The sequence below is a fragment of the Hordeum vulgare genome, chromosome 7H (assembly GCF_904849725.1).
Source record: "Hordeum vulgare subsp. vulgare chromosome 7H, MorexV3_pseudomolecules_assembly, whole genome shotgun sequence".
NCBI classification, from domain to species: Eukaryota; Viridiplantae; Streptophyta; class Magnoliopsida; order Poales; family Poaceae; genus Hordeum; species Hordeum vulgare.
In genome coordinates, this window is record NC_058524.1 from 584,595,223 (window position 1) to 584,616,352 (window position 21,130).

Here is a 21,130-nt window from a genome sequence, read left to right on the forward strand (position 1 = left end):
CATGGCATGTTTTCCGAATTCAGACATCTTCATGGCTTTTTTTTTCCGTGAATTCAGAAAACAAATCCATAAATAAATATATTCTCATGAATTCAGAAAATTCCATCGATTTGGAAAATAAAAATAAAGAAGCCGAAGAAAACCAACTACTACAAGAAAAAAAAGAAGGAAAATTGGTTCTTCCCAAAACCCAATGGGAGCAAACCGAAGAATGGGCCGGCCCATGTAGCAGCGGGCGGGCCTCTCGCGAGGGCGCGGCCCTGCGCTGTATCCCCCACGACCCACGTTACCCGGGAATAGGATCCACCCTAAAATCTTTCCCGCCATTTGTCCTCCTCTGTTCCCGCCACTTCCCTCCCCAGACCCCAAATCCACCCCCACTCCCTCTTCCACCTCCATCTCCGCCGCCCAAGCCCAAACCCCCACCCGACCGACCAACGCGCCGCCGCTCCCCGACGACCCACAGAGCCAGCCGGCCCGCCCACAGCCGCGATGGAGGAGGAGATCCGCGCAGAGTTCCAGAGCAACGGCTTCATCATCGGCGGCGCCGGCCCCGCCGACAGCGCGCAGATCCTTTCCACGCGTAAGCATCCGCCGCTCCTTCCTCCGGTTTTCCTCGTGCTCCATTCCGTTTGGTCGGTGCCGGCTGATTTGCTGATTCACCGGTGTCTCGCAGTGCTGACCTACTGCGTCAACTACAAGATGAGCCCCGCGGATCTCGTCTCCAACTGGGAGGTCTACTACCTCAACAGGTCAGTCCGCATAGGATAAATCGGGCAACGTGGTAATTTCCTTCACATAGAGTAGAAGCCGTCTAAGTTTTGATGACAATCGTCGATTAGGCGGGGATATGGGCGAACTAATGTGAGCTGGACGGGGTCACATGGGCACGAGGCTTATCCGACCTTTCTTGGTATACCACATTTCAAACATCCCATGCGAGTTTGAGGAAAATGTACTGAATTGGTCAGGATATAAGCTAGTAGTTCTTCAGTAATGTGATTTGCGAGCATTCGAATTAATCCTAGAAGAAGTAGCGATGCTTTTGTGCCTTTCCTGGTATGTACGTTTCATGTTTTGCTGGAATGGATGTTAGTAGCGCATGGAAGCACACAACACCTCGAGAATAGCGGATAGACACACGCAAAGGAGGAGATTCACCTTTCCAAGTATGATCCATGTGTCCCTTGATGATGGAGCACTTGCCATGGTGATGCCCGGATGCTCCGCATCACACCTCTATATGTTTATACCTGTGGACATAATCTATCATCGAGCTTGTTTGTATTTCCTGCCGAGGCTTTAAATTTTATCCATATTTAGGCAGTGAAAATGGCTAAAATCTTGTGGCCCATGGTGTATACTTGCCTGATGCACTAAAGAATTCTGCCCGACATTCAATACACAAAGTCCTGTATTTTAGATTTTCTGAACTCTATCTGACAAACCATATTTGCTACAAATTATAGCTCTGTTGGAGAAACTTCTATTTTGTTTTGTTCTTTATTACACGATACAGCCCAAGGAAACTGAACCAACTGATTTATGCAGGCAACTGGATGGGTTAAAGGTCGAAAGTTCATACCTGGATGGTTTTCTGTCACACCTTCAAAATGAAGTAAAGGAAAAGCTTATAAAAGAAGAAACAGACCTTCACATTTACTCCAGTAATGATGTTGACATGTTAGTTCCAAATCCAGGATTCTCTGATGTGCATTTGTTCTACACTTCTACTTCACTTTTAGCAGAAGTGTATCTTTTTTCTATTGTTAAGGAAAAACATAATGTGGAAGTAACTGTTGCAGGCTCTTGAGCAATACACACACAGATGAAGAGGGCATCCTGGACACACCAAGCACGAAACAGGAAAAGCCACACGTAGACTCATCTAACTCCGAGCTAACTCCTTTGACAACTGAAAGGCCATCATCCATCAGAGCGGCTAAAACAAATGGTGATCGTATTACCCCTTTTGCACAACGAGTAAATAAATTTACTCAGCATTATGTTCTGAATGCTGATAACGTGGCTAGCGTGCCAAGTAAAGATGAGGTTGAAACCTCAGAAGATGAATTAATTAGAAGGATCCAACCAAGTCAAAAATGTACCTTGCAAGTTCAACGCTCAAAGCCTGAACCAGGTTGCAGGTTCATGTATGACAGGATGGAAGACCGAGTAAGGGCAATACTTATTTGTTTGTTTAATTTGTATCTATATCTGCTTATTATATTATGTTTCCACTTTCCAGTTTAATTACCTGGAAGGTCGTATTGGAAGGTCAGCAAGATTGTTTTCTGCAACTGGGCTTTGTGGACAACCTGCAGATGCTACCCTTGCTTCAGAGGTTTGCTGCATGCTATCTGAACTTTCCAGAGTGAACTATCATTTTTTTATCTTTGAAAGCAGATGTAATTATTCTTGCTTTTCAGGAGAACATGTTTGCAGTTGGCATGGTAATTTGTGATGGGGAAGGCCGTTTGAATGAAAAATCTATCTTGTTGCAGGGCAGGTAAGTGTGCTTCTTGGGCCTGTTCACCTGGACCTTTTCTGGTCACTATTTGGTTGTTTCTTTAGGCTAACTAAAGGATAAACCTTTTCTAGTGTTGAGCACTCCAGGGGACAGCGTGTACGCCTTGATTTGAAGGACATAAACCAGTTCTCTTTGTTTCCTGGCCAGGTATGCACAGCTTATTCTCATGCCATATGCATTATCTAGTGCACTAATAATGTAAAGTTGAATAACAGGTTGTGGGTATTGAAGGCCACAATCCTAGTGGACACTGTTTTGTCGCATCAAAGTTGATTGATTCCATACCAGTTTCTGTGGATGATCAACTGCCTTGTGCTAAGAAACAAGCTGTTGACCATGAAGGACATCAAAATTCGAACACACTATCAAGGGTGTTGTCATCGGTTAGTCCCTGATTATTTAAGAAACATTGGAGTGCAATACCTGTTTGATTATTTATGTGACTGTTACATGCTAGCCATAAACTAATGATTTATTTACTCTAGAAGGAAAGTATGATTCAGTACTACCATGACATTCTATCATCGAAAAACATAGATTCATTGTATTTTCCTCTTTTCCTTGCCTTGATATTGGAGTACCATCATGTTTCACTTCAAATTTTGTATTCCAAATGACTAGCAGAACGGTGGGCTGGAATGTCCTTAGAACTAAGGAACTCAAATCTTTAATAGTATTTGTCCTCATAACTAATCAACGCAAATCTTGGTTATTTACTCTCAATACATTTTAACAAAAAAAAAACCCATGCATGAAAAATTTATTACCTACAATGTCGACATACTAATAGGTTGTTTAGTTCGCGCCCTGGTCTGGTGGCTCACACCCAGGCAGCATCTTCCAACCCTGGACCTTACAAATCAGACACCTGAGATTACTGCCTAGCCATGGCAAGCTGGCCAGGACAGCAACCAAGCATGCACTATGGGCGTGTTTGGTTGCCTGGCTAGTACCTGGCTCGCACCCGCCATGCAAAATTAAGTGTGTTTGGTGGCCTGTGTGGCCTTCTCAGCCTGGCCCAACTGATGCACCTGCGTAGCTACGCACTTGCAAAATTAAGTGTGTTTGGTGGCCTGTGTGGCCTTCTCAGCCTGGCCCAACTGATGCACCTGCGTAGCTACGCACTTGCAACCGCAAATCTGGTCGTCTCCTTTTCCTCCTCCTATCTCTCACGCATCAGGGGTAGTGGCAGCCGGAGCCCCAGCCGCCGCTTGCCGCCGTCCCCGCCGGCCAGTGAGCCACCATCGGCCGCCTTGCCACCGGTTGCCGCACCGCCGTGCCCTCCCGCCTCCCGTTGGTCTCCGGTCGCCAGCCCCGCCGTCGAGGGCCTCCGCTCCCGTCGCCCCGATCTGGATCGGGGAGGGAGATTGCCTCGCCTCGCCTCTGGTTGGGAAGGGAGATCGCCTCACCTCGCCGCACCGAGCTCTCGCCGCTCTGGCGAGGCTGCACGGGCCAATCATGCACCTGGCCCTCGGCAGGCAGGGCGTCGTGGTGGCCTCCATGCCGGACGCGGCGCGCCTCTTCCTTAGGGACCATGGCGGCAGCTTCCTCGACCGGCCCGCGGACGACGTGGCGCCGCCTGCGCCAGGAGTGCAGCCTCAGCCTGCTCGCCCCCTAGGCGCTCGCCGACTGGGCCGGCGAGCGCGGCGAGGAGGTTGGCCGCATGGTCCGTGCGATGAGCCGGCGGGGAGCGGCGGTGGAGGTGCCGGAGTTCCTGTTCTGCGCGATGGCCAACATCATCGGGCAGGCGGTGGTGGGCCGGCGGGTGCTGGACGAGGCAGGGGGCGAGGATGCCAGGGAGTTCAAGGAGATGGTGGTAGAGCTGATGACCACGGCCGGGCTGGTGAACCTCGGCGATTTCCTCTGGTCGGGGACGAGCAGCTGGCCGGTTGAACTGAAATCTTGTTCCAGTTCACAAACTTGAGCTCAAATGCAGTCTACCAAACATCATCTGTTGTATATAGCATCTCTCATGCAGTAATATCATACAGTCCACCAAACACACATCTCAACCAATCTCTGCATCAACTCAACCAGGCCACACTCACCCAGGATCCCCCATGCGATGCAGGCTAGAGCCACCCAGGCAACCAAACACGCCCTATATGCAGCAACATCTATTTCTTATACTGTCTTTACCAGAAATAGCTACATTGTTTTTATGAAAAGGACCAGACTTAGCTACATGTTATAATAATAGTGCTCACTGATAGTATATATTTTTTCTTCCAAAGGATTGCGTTTCGATGCATAGATAGATAAAAATGGTTTGTACAGACCTGAAATGGGCCACATTACAACGCCATGCTCCTAAATACTAGGATCCAGGGGAAGAATCTCCCTTAGTAGATTGACCAAAGCCGAGACACTGTTGTCACCCAGGTGGACATTGTACAGCTTCACTGTGCGGCCTCTCCACACAATTACCATTCCTCCCCAAGTCACAGTAGCCGGCAAGCAGAAACAATTGTCGGGCTTCCATTACTACTTAGTCTTTTGGAGGCAGACAATGGACACACCTGTCGTACTGACAAGGCTCTGAACACCTGTAAGCTGAGGTCGACTATTTAGCCCCTGTACATTCCACACCAACTTCTTAGGTTCGTACAACACTGGAATGGCGGAGACACCCGAGAGATGAGGGCGAGGTAGTCAGACCTTGGCGAGGCTACCACCTATGCTGTGATCATCATGATAATGTAGTTTTATAGTTAGTTTTCTCATGTTTGAATTCCTGATGGTTCTTCTTACAGGTCATTGCAGCAGGTCCCTTCACAACAACCGATAATCTTTTGTTCGAGCCATTGCAAGAATTGCTCTCATATGCATGCCGTAAGCAGCCCCAATTGCTCATACTGGTGAGGCCTTTGAATCCTGATCAGGAAATATTGTGTGTATTTATATGTTACATTGCTACACATATCAATTACTATTTTTTTCTGTAGATGGGACCCTTTATTGACTCTGATCATCCTGAAATAAAAAAAGGAACTTCTGACCAGAGCTTTCATGATATTTTCCGTTTTGAGATCCTGAGGAAGGTAGATAATGACAAAAGATTCATGCCTGCAGATTAAAAAATCCACTAAGTAATACTTGTTTGTTTCATATCTTTGTCCAGCTTCAAGATTTTACCCAGTATTTGGGGTATAATGTTCGCGTAATTCTTGTTCCATCTGTGCGTGATGCTCATCATGACACTGTTTTCCCCCAGGTGTGTAGCTTTCCTTGTTTAGTGACACCAGCCTTTAATTTTCTGTTTTGGCAATTATAAACAGAATGCTATGTTATGATGTATCAACAAATGTCTGTAGTCCTTATAAACATATTTACTACCATTTTAAACCAGAACTGCCCTACATTTAGGGATTGTCTAAGCTAGGGCCTGTTATATATTTTTTTTTGAAAAGGAGGAAACCCCCCTTTTTGTTAATATCTGTAACTGCACCGTGCTTTATCTATTTGTGCCTTCTTTTAGCTATCGATCCACACATCTGTATTTGCTTATGATTCATCTCTTCTTTGTTCTGTTTATTGTGAAGAACTCTAATGATATCTGTGCTATTGCTGTTTGCAGCCTGCATTTGACTTGCATTTACCTGAAGATATCACACAACAGGTAATACATCACTCTTTATGATTAAACTTTTTGCTAAATATCTAATAATTATATTCTTTTGTTCTGTTTGCATACATTATGCAGATTACTTGTCTGTCAAATCCAAGTCTGTTCAGTTCTAATGAGGTACGCCTATCAAATTGAACGGAAGGATTCATGTGATGGACACGCATACAGTTTGATGTTACACAACATAATTATGCAAGCTACAAGACACTTGCAATAATATTTGTTAGTTATATCTATATCTATGCTCCTTTTTTCTGCTATTCTGCTACAAAGTAGTAATATTTTGAATCATGGCCATTTAGCTTATGGAAGTATTCTCCTTATGTTAGCCTTAAGATACTTATTTTATTTTCTACCTTAGTGTTGCATGTTCAGGAAGAGTGAATTCCCCATTGAGCCTACTTTGTGAAGTCAGCTCAGATGATGTGGATTACTTTTCATGCATGTTATAAAAAAATCAATTGGCCTTATTATGTTAGCCTTCTGTACAACTGTTTGTCATTCCTGTTCCAGATACAATTTGGTTGTTGCACAGTAGACATCTTGAAACAGCTGAGTGGCGACGAAATTTCTCGAAAGCCACCTGGTGGAAAGGCCGCAGATAGGATCGGGAGACTTGCAACACATATAGTGAAGCAGCAAAGGCAATTTTGTATATATTGAGCAAATTTGTGTTAGTCAGGACATACGATGTTGTTGTTCTGAAGTCTTACAACAACGTACCCTCCTTACAGCTACTACCCTCTGTATCCACCTGCTGCTGGTGTGCCAATGGACTTCTCACTTGCCAAGGAAGCATTGGAGATCCCATCAGCTCCTGATGTTCTTCTGCTTCCTTCTGATCTTGCTCCATCTGTGAAGGTAATTGTGTGATACACACTGTAATCTTGAATTTTCAAAATCGTTAGGTCACGAGGGAGTTTAATTTTTCATGCTGTACTTGTTAGCTAATTCTATTTATTTCCTGATGAAATGATGTCAAGCACGCTTTGTGAGGCAGGTGCTTTCCGTGAACGAAGACACGGAGGAACAGAAACGGTTCATCTGTGTGAACCCTGGGAGGCTAGCAAAAGGTATCGGTGGAGGCACGTTTGTAGAGCTTTACTACAACGAGGACACTGAGAAAACGAAAGCCTTCATTATGCGCATCTAAGAAAGGTACGGGGTTGTAAAATTTATCAGTTAATGAAAATTAAACAAAGGCACTTATCCTGGAAATGAAGGAAATCATGCACATGCGTATGTGCCAAGCCTTCCTACGTGACCACTTTCAGCAAGGAAAATCAACTCATTTCTGACGGTACTTTATTGTCACTTTGCAGAATTTGTAACATTTTCCTATTCACCAAGTACTGGACTGGAAAGATGAGACTAGTATGAAGTACGCCAGTTCTGTTATCGTCCCACTCTGCTGTGAATTGGATCCAGAGAGTCCGTAAGTCTGTAATTCTAGTTAGTTAATTCAGCTTAGTGGTGGAGGAGAACATTGCGAAAACTTATTTGTAACATGTACGTACATTTTAAATTCAGCACAAGCTCAACAGCATATTGGGGAATTTGTCAGCTTCAATTCTCCATTCATTATGCTATAGCCTCTGTTTCAACTTTCAACCCTTGTCTTGGAAACGCGGCAAAGTGGTCTGATTATTGGGGAGTTTGTCAACTTGAATTCGTGTGCCAACAAGTCTGGTTCCTTTGATACCCTCTGTCGTGGTTTTGTCATGATAGATGTTCTCGTGAAAGGACTTAGTACTGGAGCCATCGCACCTTGCTGGCGACTCAAAGGGGTTGAGTAGGAGAGACAAGGCGATTTACCCAGGTTCGGCCCCTCGTGAAGAGGTAAATGCCTACGTTTTGCTTTGAGTTGTATTGATGTGGTTTCGATTATAAGGAGGGCGTAACTCGCCAAACCTAGCACTCGATGATTTCTAACCTGCCCTCCGCTTCCCTGGGACTCGCCTTTATATATAGGTCGAGTCCCTAGGGTTTACAAGGGTACTTTCCTTCCTACAAATCGTGATCTCGAAGATCTCCAAGTCGCCATCTTCCAAAGCTTGGAGACCTTCTGGAAATTGTAAACCGCCACCCAACTTTGGGCCTTGCCAGGCCAAGGCCCGAATCACGCTCGGATGAATCGCCTGATTCGGCGACCCGGCCCAACTAGGGCGAGTTATTTAACAGGTAATATCCCCAACATTAGGCCCCATATTGACTTGAATTCTTTTCACGCCAATATTTTCTCAGTTAAAGGCGATTCATCCTTCATATTGTGGCTGTACGTCAGAAATTTCAACCCGCCATCTGTCGAGGAAGAACTTAAATCGCCAAACCATTTCTCGTTGGCATTTTCTTATCCCTTGGATTCCGGGAAAACTGACATAATCCTAACGGATCCTTTGATATCGTTATCCCAAAATTTTCGGAACGCCATTATAGCGAATCTTTTTATCCTTCGGCGGTTCCCGCTCACGGTGCCTCGATTCCAACGCCTGCCCTGTTAAATAGGTGGGGGGGGGGGGACAGGACTGGCGCTTCCCACCTACCAGTCTCGTCAATCTCCTCCCCATTATCACAGCGAGGAAACCTTGCTGCCTTCCGAGGGCTCCGCCGCCGACCGCAGTTCCCGTCGTCGCCCGAAAGTTTCGGCGCCGCCCACAGATCCTTGCCGCCGTCAAGCTTCGTACCGCGGCCGAGCCGCTCGCCGCCATCGACCATCTCATCGCCGTCGACCACCTCGCTGTTGCCAGGCACTCCGTCGCCGCCGAAGATCTCTGCGCTCGACCAAGACTTTCGTGCTCCTCCAACAGCCTCCGTCGCCGTCGACCACTTCCAACCGAAACCATCAGGTTAGGTCACCGCTCATTTAAGAACAGATCCCCATCCCTGTTCGAAGTTTCAACATCGCCATGTTCTTGATGCCTTCGTGAATATCTGTTACGTGTCCTTGACTGATTAATGCTAATGACGACGAGATAGCCAATGTTTTTAATACCTTCATTTATCTGCCCTTGATTTGCGTGTTTAGAACAATATCTCGTCAAACGAACAATATCACCTTATCCTGGTAGTAAATTGCCGTGTCTAGTCATTTTTCTCATGTTTTTTCGACTGTCCAGTAGATCCATAGTTTACCGCTCATTGTGTAAAAGCTGTTTGTAGTCTTTCACACTTCACCGTTTTGAACAAATGCCTCCGACGCTTTAAGACACAACTCTTGTGAGTAGCCAAACTTCGTAAGTCGCCATAGCAAACCCGACCCGGATCTTTATATGGCGGGTCAAGATTTTCCCTTAGTCTGTGAACAAATTACTTGGCGAGTCAAATGAACTTATTTCACCCCTTACGGTAGATGTTCAAAGCGTGTAAATTCACCCGTACTTTACTCCTTTGTAGCATGGGCACCGTCTTCAAAAGTGACTGGCTCCCTACCAAAGTCAACGACACCATACTAGCAGATTATGTGAAAACAGGCAACTTGGAACCTCAGAATGTTATCGGTTGGCGTACCGGGTTCGAAGAGGATCTCCCCAACCCCAAAGAAGGGGAGATAGTCGTTTTCGTCGAACACCTTGAGCGAGGTTTTAAACCGCCCGGATCAAAGTTCCTTAGAGACGCCATGGCCTTCATGAACGTCCGCCTCCAGGATCTGGGACCTAATTCAATAAGTAACCTATGCCAGTTCCAAGTGTTCTGTGAGTCTTATCTGCGGATGGAACCCTCAGTTCCCTTATTCTGGTACTTTTTCCACTTAAATCGCCAAACGGAATTTCACAATGGTCCCAGCCTGGAACTTGGCGGTGTAAATGTTCAGCGCCGCAGGGATAGCCCGTTTCCCTCACTCGCCATGCCAAGCCATCCCAAAGGCTGGGGCGAGTCTTGGTTCTACTGTCAAGAGACCTCGCCCGCAGGAGAAAACAAGCTTCTGGGCTATAGGAAAGACCGCCTTCCAACGAATTTCAAGCTTCCGGACAAGCTCACTGAAGAGGATGAATCAGATTTTATCCCAGTATTGTCCGAGTTAAGATCTTTGACAAACAACGGCCTTACTGGGGTCGACTTGATCCACTGCTGGGTCGAATGGCGCATCATTCTTTTGAGTCGCCGGGACGGGCTAATGTGCGAGTTTGATGGCACCTTAGATCATCCTCAATGTTATTTCCATACGGCTTTAACGGAAAAGGATATTGTCACCATCATCAAGAAGCTAACCGGCGAGCCTGCGGGAAAATGCGGCCAAATCGGCCTCAGACCCTTCTGCAAAATTAATCCGGCGCCCAAGGTAAGCAATTTTAACCCGCCCTTTGTCTTTTATTTCTTATGTTTCATTCGAATTGTGGCCTTTTATAACATATGCCATTCCAGAAAGGTGATAAATTTTGGTCAAAGAAACCCAAAAGGCCAGCCATGAAGCAAGCCAAGCCGCCCCCAAAGAAAACCAAGGGCAAGGGCAAAGCTGCTGTGGCCGAGCCATCCGAAGCCGATGAATCTCAAGTCGGCGACGCACCTTCAGAGGTAAAAACCTATCCTCTTTTCACTCGCCATCCGTTACTGTTAACTTTGTATTTATGTCTCCGCCTCTCTTGAATAGAATGAAGACAACGAAAGCCAGGAGGATTCTGTAGAGGTAATTTATGTTTCCTCCGATTCATCTCCTTCTCCACCTAAGCCGGCCAGGCGAATTTGTGGGAAAGTTCCCTTCTCACATCCAAACGCTTGTTTGGACCCCAATTTTCTACTGAAGAAAGCACAACATACTTCAAATCGGAAGACCCGAAGTCATTCCGGTGATTTGGTGTCCGGCTTACCAGCAAAGAACAAGAGGAAACCAAATGAGGTACCCATGAACAACACTTCCTCATGTTTCTTTGGATCACATCTGTAACCCGCCTATATCTTTGACGTATAGTTCTTGCAGAATTCTCCTCCTACATCTGGCGACTCAGTAATGTCGACACTTCCGCCAATGATTCGAGTCCCTGGGTAAGTCCTTTGATAATTTTACTTTGAATCTGAGGATAATAAATTACCAGTTCTTTAATGCGCCGTTCCCCCTTTTTTAGGGCACAGGCGAAGAAGAGGAAGACCAGCGGGTCAACTCCTATCATAATTTCAGAGCCCATCAAGGAGACAGCGCCGATCCAAGATGACCCGGATCAAGACGAGCCTGAGGATCAAATGGATCTTCCTAGCTCGCCCAAGGACACAACGGATGCCCCTAAGCCACCAAGTCCATTGACAACAGCAGAAGACCCGGATGCTATAATTATCACTGGCACCAGTTTCTCTAAACCGGCTACAACGGTTTTGTCAAAGCATGCACCATCATGCTCTCAAACCATTCCTGAATTTGGACTCTCCAAGGCTAAGCTTTCCGAATATGAACATCTGGAATTCAAAGAACTCTGCTCTGGTTTTGCAGGTCGCCTGGAAGCGAGTTATGAGATGGAGAAAAGCCTGCTACGGATGCTAAAAAATAAACATGAGGTAAGCTTTGTTATATATTATATTATCCCCATTAACCCCCAAGGGCCGGGTCATCAGTAAAAAGATGAGCCGGGTCTTGATAACTTAGAAAAAACTTTCGACCAGTAACCCCCAAGGGCCGGGTCATCAGTAAAAAGATGAGCCGGGTTTTGATGTTGTATAATTTTATCTGAAAAAAATATTATACATTAGCCCCCAAGTGTGAGGGATATTGCTTGCAATAGTTCTGAGACTTGCCCTTTATCATTTATTTCCACAGGAAACTCTTATTCAGACTGAATCAGCACTTGGCGACTTGAAGAAAAACTTATCTGATCAGCAAGATGCCCGAACCAAATCGGAGGAAAAGTATCAGCTGGTCTTGGCTGAGATGGAAAAGCTAAAGGTCGATTTAAAAAGGGCTCAAGCTGACCAAGATGCTGCGACAAAACGAGCAGAGAAAGCTGAAGCCAAGCTGGCTATTGTGCAACTAGAACTGTCTGGCTTGAAGCGTCATATCTCAAACATGGCGCAAGCCGTCTTTGGTAAAATACTCAAACCTTTGATCTCTTTTTTTTAAACCAATAACTCTTATCCTGAGTCGCTGATTATCATGACCCCTTGCACAGGTCCGAGAGCCGCCAACCTTCAGGATGATTGCATGCTGATGTTGAAGGCGATTTACACGCTGACAGAGCAGCTGTATACCGGCAGTGTACTAACTATTAAAGCAGTGATGGGCGCCAAGGAGCCTATAACTTCCATAAAGAAGATGCTTGGCTGCCTATCCACGCTTCCTCCCCAGATTGGCGAGTTGACTCGGTCAGCCGCCCGGAAGGGAGTGCTGACTACCTTAAGTCGCTACTTGGCGTATGCTCCAGAGATCAACCCGGAAGAAGTAGCGGCAGGCTTTCCTCAACTCAAAGATGACGGGTCAGAATTCGTCGAGGAGGACTATCAGCGTGTCGTCAAGGACTCCCGGCTGGCGGCGACTCAACTTGCTGCAAGTCTGGACTTATCAAAGTATCAGGCTACTTATGACAGCAAAAACAAGAAGGTCAACCCGCCAACCTTTGTGACGACCAGCTTAACTCCACGGCGACCCAAGAACCCTTTTGACTTGGGCGCAGATCTTGCATCAATCCTGACCGATGAAGATGACTTCGCGACTCTGGCCAAGTGTAACTGGGTACTGGGCGACTTGCAAATTAAGGTCGGCCAAAGCTCGCAACAAAATGATCCAAGGGCGCCAGCAAAATAAACTTCATCGATTTGGCCTAAGAGCCATGTAATAGGTCTTTTTTAGGAATCGGTACTGCTTTTGTGATACTTTCGAAAAAAATCTTTATGTCGCCCTTAAGGCGATTTGAAATATTGGATCCGCCGTTTGAAAATCCTTTATAATGCTTAATCCACCATGGATGAAGTGATTTTGATCATCAACCTGTTTTAAGCTTGAAAAAACATATGTGAAACCAAATAAATGATAACAAATATTTTCAAGATGAATCAGGAAAAAGGTTTGGAAAACCTCGTGGCAATGCCATGAAGGAGAATAAAAAATAGCAATTTCGTAGGCTCATAAGGTCGCGACAGGATGGGCCGAGTCAGAAAGCTCAAGCACACACCCTAAATGATGGTTTCGTCGGCTCATAAGGTCGCGACAGGATGGGGCGAGTCAGAAAGCTGAAGCACGCACCCTAAATGATGATTTCGTCGGCTCATAAGGTCGCGACAGGATGGGGCGAGTCAGAAAGCTCAAGCACGCACCCTAAATGATGATTCCGTCGGCTCATAAGGTCGCGACAGGATGGGGCGAGTCAGAAAGCTCAAGCGCCACCCTAAGATGATGGTTTCGTCGGCTCATAAGGTCGCGACAGGATGGGGCGAGTCAGAAAGCTCAAGCGCCACTCTAAGATTATGGTTCCGTCGGCTCATAAGGTCGTGACAGGATGGGGCGAGTCAGAAAGCTCAAGCACGCACCCTAAATGATGATTTCGTCGGCTCATAAGGTCGCGACAGGATGGGGCGAGTCAGAAAGCTCAAGCACACACCCTAAGATGATGGTTTCGTCGGCTCATAAGGTCGCGACAGGATGGGGCGAGTCAGAAAGCTCAAGCACACACCCTAAGATGATGGTTTCGTTGGCTCATAAGGTCACGACAGGATGGGGCGAGTCAAGAAGCTCAAGCACGCACCCTAAATGATGATTTCGTCGGCTCATAAGGTCGCGACAGGATCGGGCGAGTCAGAAAGCTCAAGCGCCACCCTAAAATGATAATTCTGTCGGCTCATAAGGTCGCAACAAGATGACAAGATTGATCTTTAATGAAAAAGCCCCATAGTCGGGAAGCATTTTAATTTTATTACTTCATAATGAAACTGAAAAACCTACAAAATGCAGAGCTTAAGAGCTCAAGTGTAATAAGGCCGCAAGTGGGCAATATTCCAAGGGCGAGTTGACTCAGCCTCCGTGGTTGGCCGGTTAGGCCGAAGATCCTCCAGATAATAAGAGCCGTTGCGAAGATTCTTGCTGACGACGAACGGTCCTTCCCATGGTGGTGACAACTTATGCATGCCAGCACGATCTTGTATCAACCGAAGAACTAAGTCGCCTTCCTGAAAGGTCCAGCTCTTAACCCGGCGGTTGTGATAACGCCGTAGATCCTGCTGATAGATGGCCGAACGGGCCGCAGCCAGGTCACGTGCCTCCTCTAAGGCGTCCAAGGAATCTTGACGCGCCAGCTCATTGTCTTGCTCCACCGTACAACAGAAGCGTTAGTGAACGCGGTTGATGTAGTGGAACGTCCTCACGTCACTCGATCCGCCCCGCGAACAATCCCGCGATCAGTCCCACGATGGCTCTTGCAAAATAGTAAACGCATCTGCAAGCACAAACATTAGTATAAAGACAACCCTATGGCTCCTGCCGGTTGCCGTACCATCGACGTGAAAGTCGATATTATCTATTACAACATGATCATCTCATACATCCAATATATCACATCACATCGTTGGCCATATCACATCACAAGCATACCCTGCAAAAAAAAAGTTAGACGTCCTCTAACTTTGTTGTTGCATGTTTTACGTGGTGACCATGGGTATCTAGTAGGATCGCATCTTACTTACGCAAACACCACAACGGAGATATATGAGTTGCTATTTAACCTCATCCAAGGACCTCCTCGGTCAAATCCGATTCAACTAAAGTTGGAGAAACCGACACTTGCCAGTCATCTTTGAGCAACAGGGTTACTCGTGGCGATGAAACCAGTCTCTCGTAAGCGTACGAGTAATGTCAGTCCAAGCCGCTTCAATCCAACAATACCGCGGAATCAAGAAAAGACTAAGGAGGGCAGCAAAACGCACATAACCGCCCACAAAACTTTTGTGTTCTACTCGAGAAGACATCTACGCATGAACCTAGCTCTGATACCACTGTTGGGGAACGTCGCATGGGAAACAAAAATTTTCCTACGCGCACGAAGACCTATCATGGTGATGTCCATCTACGAGAGGGGATGAGTGATCTATGTACCCTTGTAGACCGTACAGCAGAAGCGTTAGTGAACGCGGTTGATGTAGTGGAATGTCCTCACGTCCCTCGATCCACCCCGCGAACAATCCCGCGACCAGTCCCACGATCTAGTACCGAACGGACGGCACCTCCGCGTTCAGCACACGTACAGCTCGACGATGATCTCGGCCTTCTTGATCCAGCAAGAGAGACGAAAAGGTAGAAGAGTTCTCCGGCAGCGTGACGGCGCTCCGGAGGTTGGTGATGATCTCGTCTCAGCAGGGCTCCGCCCGAGCTCCGCAGAAACGCGATCTAGAGGAAAAACCGTGGAGGTATGTGGTCGGGCTGTCGTGGAAAAGTCGTCTCAAATCAGCCCTAAAATCTCCGTATATATAGGTGGGAGGGAGGGGACCTTGCCTTGGGGCTCAAGGAGCCCCAAGGGGGTCGGCCGAGCCAAGGGGGAAGGTCTCCCCCCCCAAACCGAGTTGGACTTGGTTTGGTGGGTGGGAGTCCTTCCTTCCCTTCCCACCTCCTCTTTTTTTTTCTTTCTCTTTGATTTTTCTTCCAATGCGCATAGGGACCCTTTTGGGCTGTACCACCAGCCCACTAAGGGCTGGTGCGCCACCCTCAAGGCCTATGGGCTTCCCCTGGGTGGGTTGCCCCCCCGGTGAACTCCCGGAACCCATTCGTCATTCCCGGTACGTTCCCGGTAACTCCGAAAACCTTCCGGTAATCAAATGAGGTCATCCTATATATCAATCTTCGTTTTCGGACCATTTCAGAAACCCTCGTGACGTCCGTGATCTCATCCGGGACTCCGAACAACATTCGGTAACCAACCATATAACTCAAATACGCATAAAACAACGTCGAACCTTAAGTGTGCAGACCCTGCGGGTTCGAGAACTATGTAGACATGACCCGAGAGACTCCTCGGTCAATATCCAATAGCGGGACCTGGATGCCCATATTGGATCCTACATATTCTACGAAGATCTTATCGTTTGAACCTCAGTGCCAAGGATTCATATAATCCCGTATGTCATTCCCTTTGTCCTTCGGTATGTTACTTGCCCGAGATTCAATCATCAGTATCCGCATACCTATTTCAATCTCGTTTACCGGCAAGTCTCTTTACTCGTTCCGTAATACAAGATCCCGCAACTTACACTAAGTTACATTGCTTGCAAGGCTTGTGTGTGATGCTGTATTACCAAGTGGGCCCCGAGATACCTCTCCGTCATACGGAGTGACAAATCCCAGTCTTGATCCATACTAACTCAACTAACACGTTCGGAGATACCTGTAGAGCATCTCTATAGTCACCCAGTTACGTTGCGACGTTTGATACACACAAAGTATTCCTCCGGTGTCAGTGAGTTATATGATCTCATGGTCATAGGAACAAATACTTGACACGCAGAAAACAGTAGCAACAAAATGACACGATGAACATGCTACGTCTATTAGTTTGGGTCTAGTCCATCACGTGATTCTCCTAATGACGTGATCCAGTTATCAAGCAACAACACCTTGTTCATAATTAGAAGACACTGACTATATTTGATCAACTGGCTAGCCAACTAGAGGCTTGCTAGGGACAGTGTTTTGTCTATGTATCCACACATGTAAATGAGTCTTCATTCAATACAATTATAGCATGGATAATAAACGATTATCTTGATACAGGAATTATAATAATAACTATATTTATTATTGCCTCTAGGGCATAATTCCAACACTGTGACCCTCATCCGCGGTAGAGCCTTCCGAGGCTTAGATCCACTCGGTTTAGCCACCTTAGAGGGCTGACCCGCAGGTTCAGCAGCAGAGTCCCTGGACCTCTTTGTGCTCCGAACGTTCGGAGCCATGGGAATGGCTGGCGAAGCACTCGGTACCACAGGAGCATCTGGCGGAGCTGGCGGCGCACTCGAGGATGCTGGAGGAGCTGAAGGAGCCACAGGTTCATGACGGCGCTTAGTCCGAGGCTCTGGCGGTGGAGGTGGCGAGGTCTGCTCCTCATCTGCCTCTTCTTCTTCTGCGGACTCCCCTTCCGTCTCCCCACTATCGGAGACGTACTCGCCGCTCTCCATGCTGCCCTCCTGGCTGCCTTCCTCCTCCTCGGCCGGATTCCCGTTCGAGACGGGAGAAAACCAGTTAGTCCACTCCTGCACAAGATACAGTCGACGACATCAGACGTCAGACAGCGATTCAAGAAAGCAATAAACCTAAGACAGTTGGGTGCACTCGACAAGTTGTACTCACTGCGTTTGGAGGAGGGTTGTCCGCCCGGAAGGCCTTCACTCGCCGAGCTCCTCTAGGGTTTTCGCAGGCGCCGGTGATGTTGAGAACCCACGACGCCACCATCTCCCCGGTCACACACTCGACGTTAGTCCGAGTGGAGTCCTTAGGCCCTGTGTAATGCCACATGGCATGGTCTCGAGCTTGCAGAGGCTGGATACGCCGACCCAGGAAAACCTCCAGCAAATCTATGCCAGTGACCCCCCTTCGGACGACCTCTACAAGCGCATCGACCAGAGGCTGGATCTGGGTTTTCTCCGCCTTCGTGAGTGTGAGCTGCCTAGGAGGAGCCGGTCGGTCTAAGCTAAAAGGAGGGAGTCCCATGGTAGCATTCAGGCAAGCAACGTCCTGGCAGTAGAACCATGTCGACTGCCAGTTCCTAACAGATTCACTCAACTGCAGAGCAGGATAGCTACTTTTACTTTTCTTTTCGAAGCCTAAGCCTCCGCAGAGCTGGAGAAGGTGGGTTTTGTCATCCGATTGGCTAAGCCGTTTGATGGTCTGGGATCTAGCAGAGAAGATATGTTTGAAAAGCCCCCAATGGGGAGGACAGCCGATGAAAGACTCGCACAGCACAACGAAGGCAGAGAGATGAGCTATGGCATTGGGAGGAAAATGGTGGAGCTGCGCCCCGAAGTGGTTGATGATACCTTTGAAGAAGGGGTGAGGAGGCAGAGAGAAACCTCTGTACACATGGCTCAGCAGCAAGACGCGCTCCCCCTCACGGGGCACCGGCTCGGTCTCGCCTTCCGCCGGCAACCTCCACGACTTGTGCGCAATCATCCCATGCTCCACCAACTCCAGCAGGTTCTCCTCCGTCACCGTGGAGGGGAGGAAATCCCCCTGGATCCACCCCGCCGGTAGCGTTCGCTGCCGCCGCTGGGCAGGAGCCGCCGCCTTCCCCTTCTTCTTCTTCGCCTCTAGCTTGCTAGTCTGCCCCTTTGTCATGGCGGAGGCTGCGAATCCGCGAGGGAGAAAAAGAAGGAAGGAGCTTGGGATGCGCAGGAGGTGGCGAGAGAAGCGGGGCAGGCAAGTGCAAGATATCCGGCGAGTGTAACGAAAAAAACCCTCGCCGCTGAGGTTTAAATAAGGTTCCGACTCGGTCACTGGCAAGTGGTCCCGAAATCTTATCCCCCGACCGGTCGCGGCGATATCAGTGGAGAAGATGAAGGCGCGGGAATCGAGGCGTCAGGTACTACTCGAGCGTGAGTTCGTCATCCCCGCTGAGCGCGCGGCAACCGAAATTTGAGGATCCCGGAAAATCCGCCGCTGCCAGTTGACTGGTCACGTCAGAAGATACCACAGAAGCACTCGGTTCCCGACAGTTCGTTTCACAAATACTTCCACTCGGATCGTTGGGCAAAGAAGACAAAATGGATCGAGGCAAGCAACGCCAAAGTCGCATCCGTACCAGTCGGATCCATACTTCAAACATCGCTTCGTCGTTCCAACCCCAATCCATTCGGGGACTAATGATGGGGTTATAGTCCTAGGGTAGGGTCATAGGCCTGCCCTATAAGTCCTACCCAAGGGCTACCCTTCATAAGGGATAAGACCCTTAGTCAGTTCCGACTGTCTTATGGACTTCCCATCATCCATTCGGTAACAAATCCTCCACCATCCAGTCGGAGATGAGCATTCGGAGTGTAACAAACTAACCGACTGGATTCCACTCTGTGCATCGTAACCCCCGTGGAGGGAAACGGTCGTACGTTTCCATGTGCCTTTATTAGCATTTAAGACACACGTTACCTGTAACGTAGGCATTTATTCGCCACTACTCCACCCCTGTGCACCGAACCGTTGAGGAGGGTAGCGCACTCTATATAAGCCGCCCTCCCCCACTGGTGCAAGGGTTAACAATTCACTGTAATCCATATTCCACTCGACAACAAGCTCCCAGAACACTGAGACGTAGGGCTATTACCTCCACCGTAGAGGGGCCTGAACTCATACAACCTCGCCGTAGCTAAGGCTCTGCCCATCCTTTCGTACCCTACACATCTACTGTCAGACTTATACCCACGACAGTACGTGTATTTATTTGGGTTTTATAAAATTTAAAAAGCCAATCTTTTTTCCTCGGGTATTGGAATTTAGATTCGTTTTCACCATTGGCTTTCTTGCGATGAGTTATTCAAAACTAGATCCCATATCTGTATGTTTCGACAATTTTTTTAGAGCAACTTTGAGTGCTAAAGAGGCAACTTTAGTGCTATAGGAAATCAACTTCTTATTAGTTTGCCTACTATGATTGCCTATCAACGAGAAGTCCTTATAAGTTGCCTCCCTCGACCATCATGTTCACCAAAATAATATAAGTTGTCTACCACACTATTAAGTATGCTAACACCATGTTTCAGAGTATATGCAACATCAGATACACCGACATGCAACTTCTCCTAGTATCATAGCCAACTAATTAGCAATGACATGCAACCGGGCATCATTGTTATGCTACTAATTATCATTGTTAAGTTCTCGTGATTAGTTGGGGCACTTGCTCGGATTCATTTTAAACAGTCTTAATGCAGTTGCTTGATTTTTCTAGGACAATTGCTTCAATTTTTTTGGCTAGAAGACTTTTCCATTTTGTGTTTTCTCTGTAATTGAGTTGTTTTTGATTTTTGCTAGAATAGATAAGTTGCATGGGGGGGAGGGTCAAATAGTTGTCCACAAAGGCTATTCAAGTTGGTCGTACGCTTTTCCTGCATAAAGTAGACAATTCGAATAGTAATGCTAGGGACAGTTGCTTGGTTTTGCTAGGACAATTTTTCCGTAGTTGTTTTTTAGTAATGCGGTTGCTTGGATTGGATAGGACGGTTGCTTGATTTTGTCGGAGAGTTTCTCCGTTTTGCTAGAATAATTTTGCATTGTGGTTTGGTAGAACATTTTCTGGTTTTGCGAGAAACAATTTTGCGTTTTGTTGTGGTAATACAATTGCTTGGATTTGCTAGGATAATTGCTTGATTCTTTGCTAGGAATAGTTTCTTTTGGATCTTGCTAGAACAATTGTGCGGATTTATGCCAGAGGCAGTTGCTTAGAGGTTGTAAGAACAATTGCTATATTCAAATGTGTATAGTTGCATAGACACAAGATGAGTAGGAATTGCACAGAGTGTTACACCGAGTTGCTAGGGGGGAGATCAGATGTTCCATAGGGGGCATATCAGGCAGTTTGCCCACAAACCTATGCAAGTTGATCATATTTTTTCGCACGAAGTTGCATGCGAAAATAGTACAAGTTGGATAACTCCATGCGTTTTTTTCTATGATGCCATTTATTACTCTTTCTTTGATATGACGTTTCACTAGTCTTTATGGGGATGGATGGTTGCCTTGTGCTTTACTTTTCTAGGAAAGTATCCCTGCAATACTACTGAGAGACACGTTGATGTTGGCTAGCTAGGTCATTAGTGTTGAATAGTTGCACAAGTGGGGGTAGATGCGAAGCTTTATAGGGGCGTTGATCACACAGTTGCCCATAAACACACGCAAGTTGTTCATAATTTTTGCACGAGTTGCCCGCGACATTTATTGGAATCTCTAGATATAATAATGGAAAAAAAGAGTGTTTGAAGGCAACTTAGAAAAACAATGATAAATCATAATATTTATAAGAAACTATTTTATAAAATTAGGCAACCGAGCAACAATTTTGGCAACTAATTACCAATAGCAAGCAACT

At 47.0% G+C, this 21,130-nt stretch overlaps 1 protein-coding gene across 1 annotated transcript; it reads left to right on the plus strand.

The window, feature by feature from the left end:
- The first annotated feature begins 364 nt into the window (after nucleotides 1–364).
- Nucleotides 365–7,769, plus strand: LOC123409959 (DNA polymerase alpha subunit B). Its single transcript, XM_045102830.1, has 17 exons — nucleotides 365–583; nucleotides 677–752; nucleotides 1,552–1,683; nucleotides 1,806–2,175; nucleotides 2,249–2,344; nucleotides 2,430–2,509; nucleotides 2,602–2,677; nucleotides 2,746–2,913; nucleotides 5,284–5,388; nucleotides 5,476–5,571; nucleotides 5,652–5,744; nucleotides 6,108–6,149; nucleotides 6,234–6,275; nucleotides 6,672–6,802; nucleotides 6,893–7,019; nucleotides 7,159–7,316; nucleotides 7,481–7,769. The coding sequence occupies exons 1-16, from the start codon at nucleotides 493–495 to the stop codon at nucleotides 7,309–7,311; spliced, it is 1,878 nt and encodes a 625-aa protein (XP_044958765.1). The 5' UTR covers nucleotides 365–492; the 3' UTR covers nucleotides 7,312–7,316; nucleotides 7,481–7,769.
- The last annotated feature ends 13,361 nt before the right edge of the window (nucleotides 7,770–21,130 follow it).

Excerpts from the sequence above, each read along its gene's own strand:
- LOC123409959 (XM_045102830.1), top strand. The coding sequence starts at position 493 with ATGGAGGAGGAGATCCGCGCAGAGTTCCAGAGCAACGGCTTCATCATC. Across the intron at positions 2,345-2,429 it reads ATGCTACCCTTGCTTCAGAG|GAGAACATGTTTGCAGTTGG; the intron begins GTTTGCTGCATG and ends CTTGCTTTTCAG. Across the intron at positions 6,803-6,892 it reads CATATAGTGAAGCAGCAAAG|CTACTACCCTCTGTATCCAC; the intron begins GCAATTTTGTAT and ends CCCTCCTTACAG.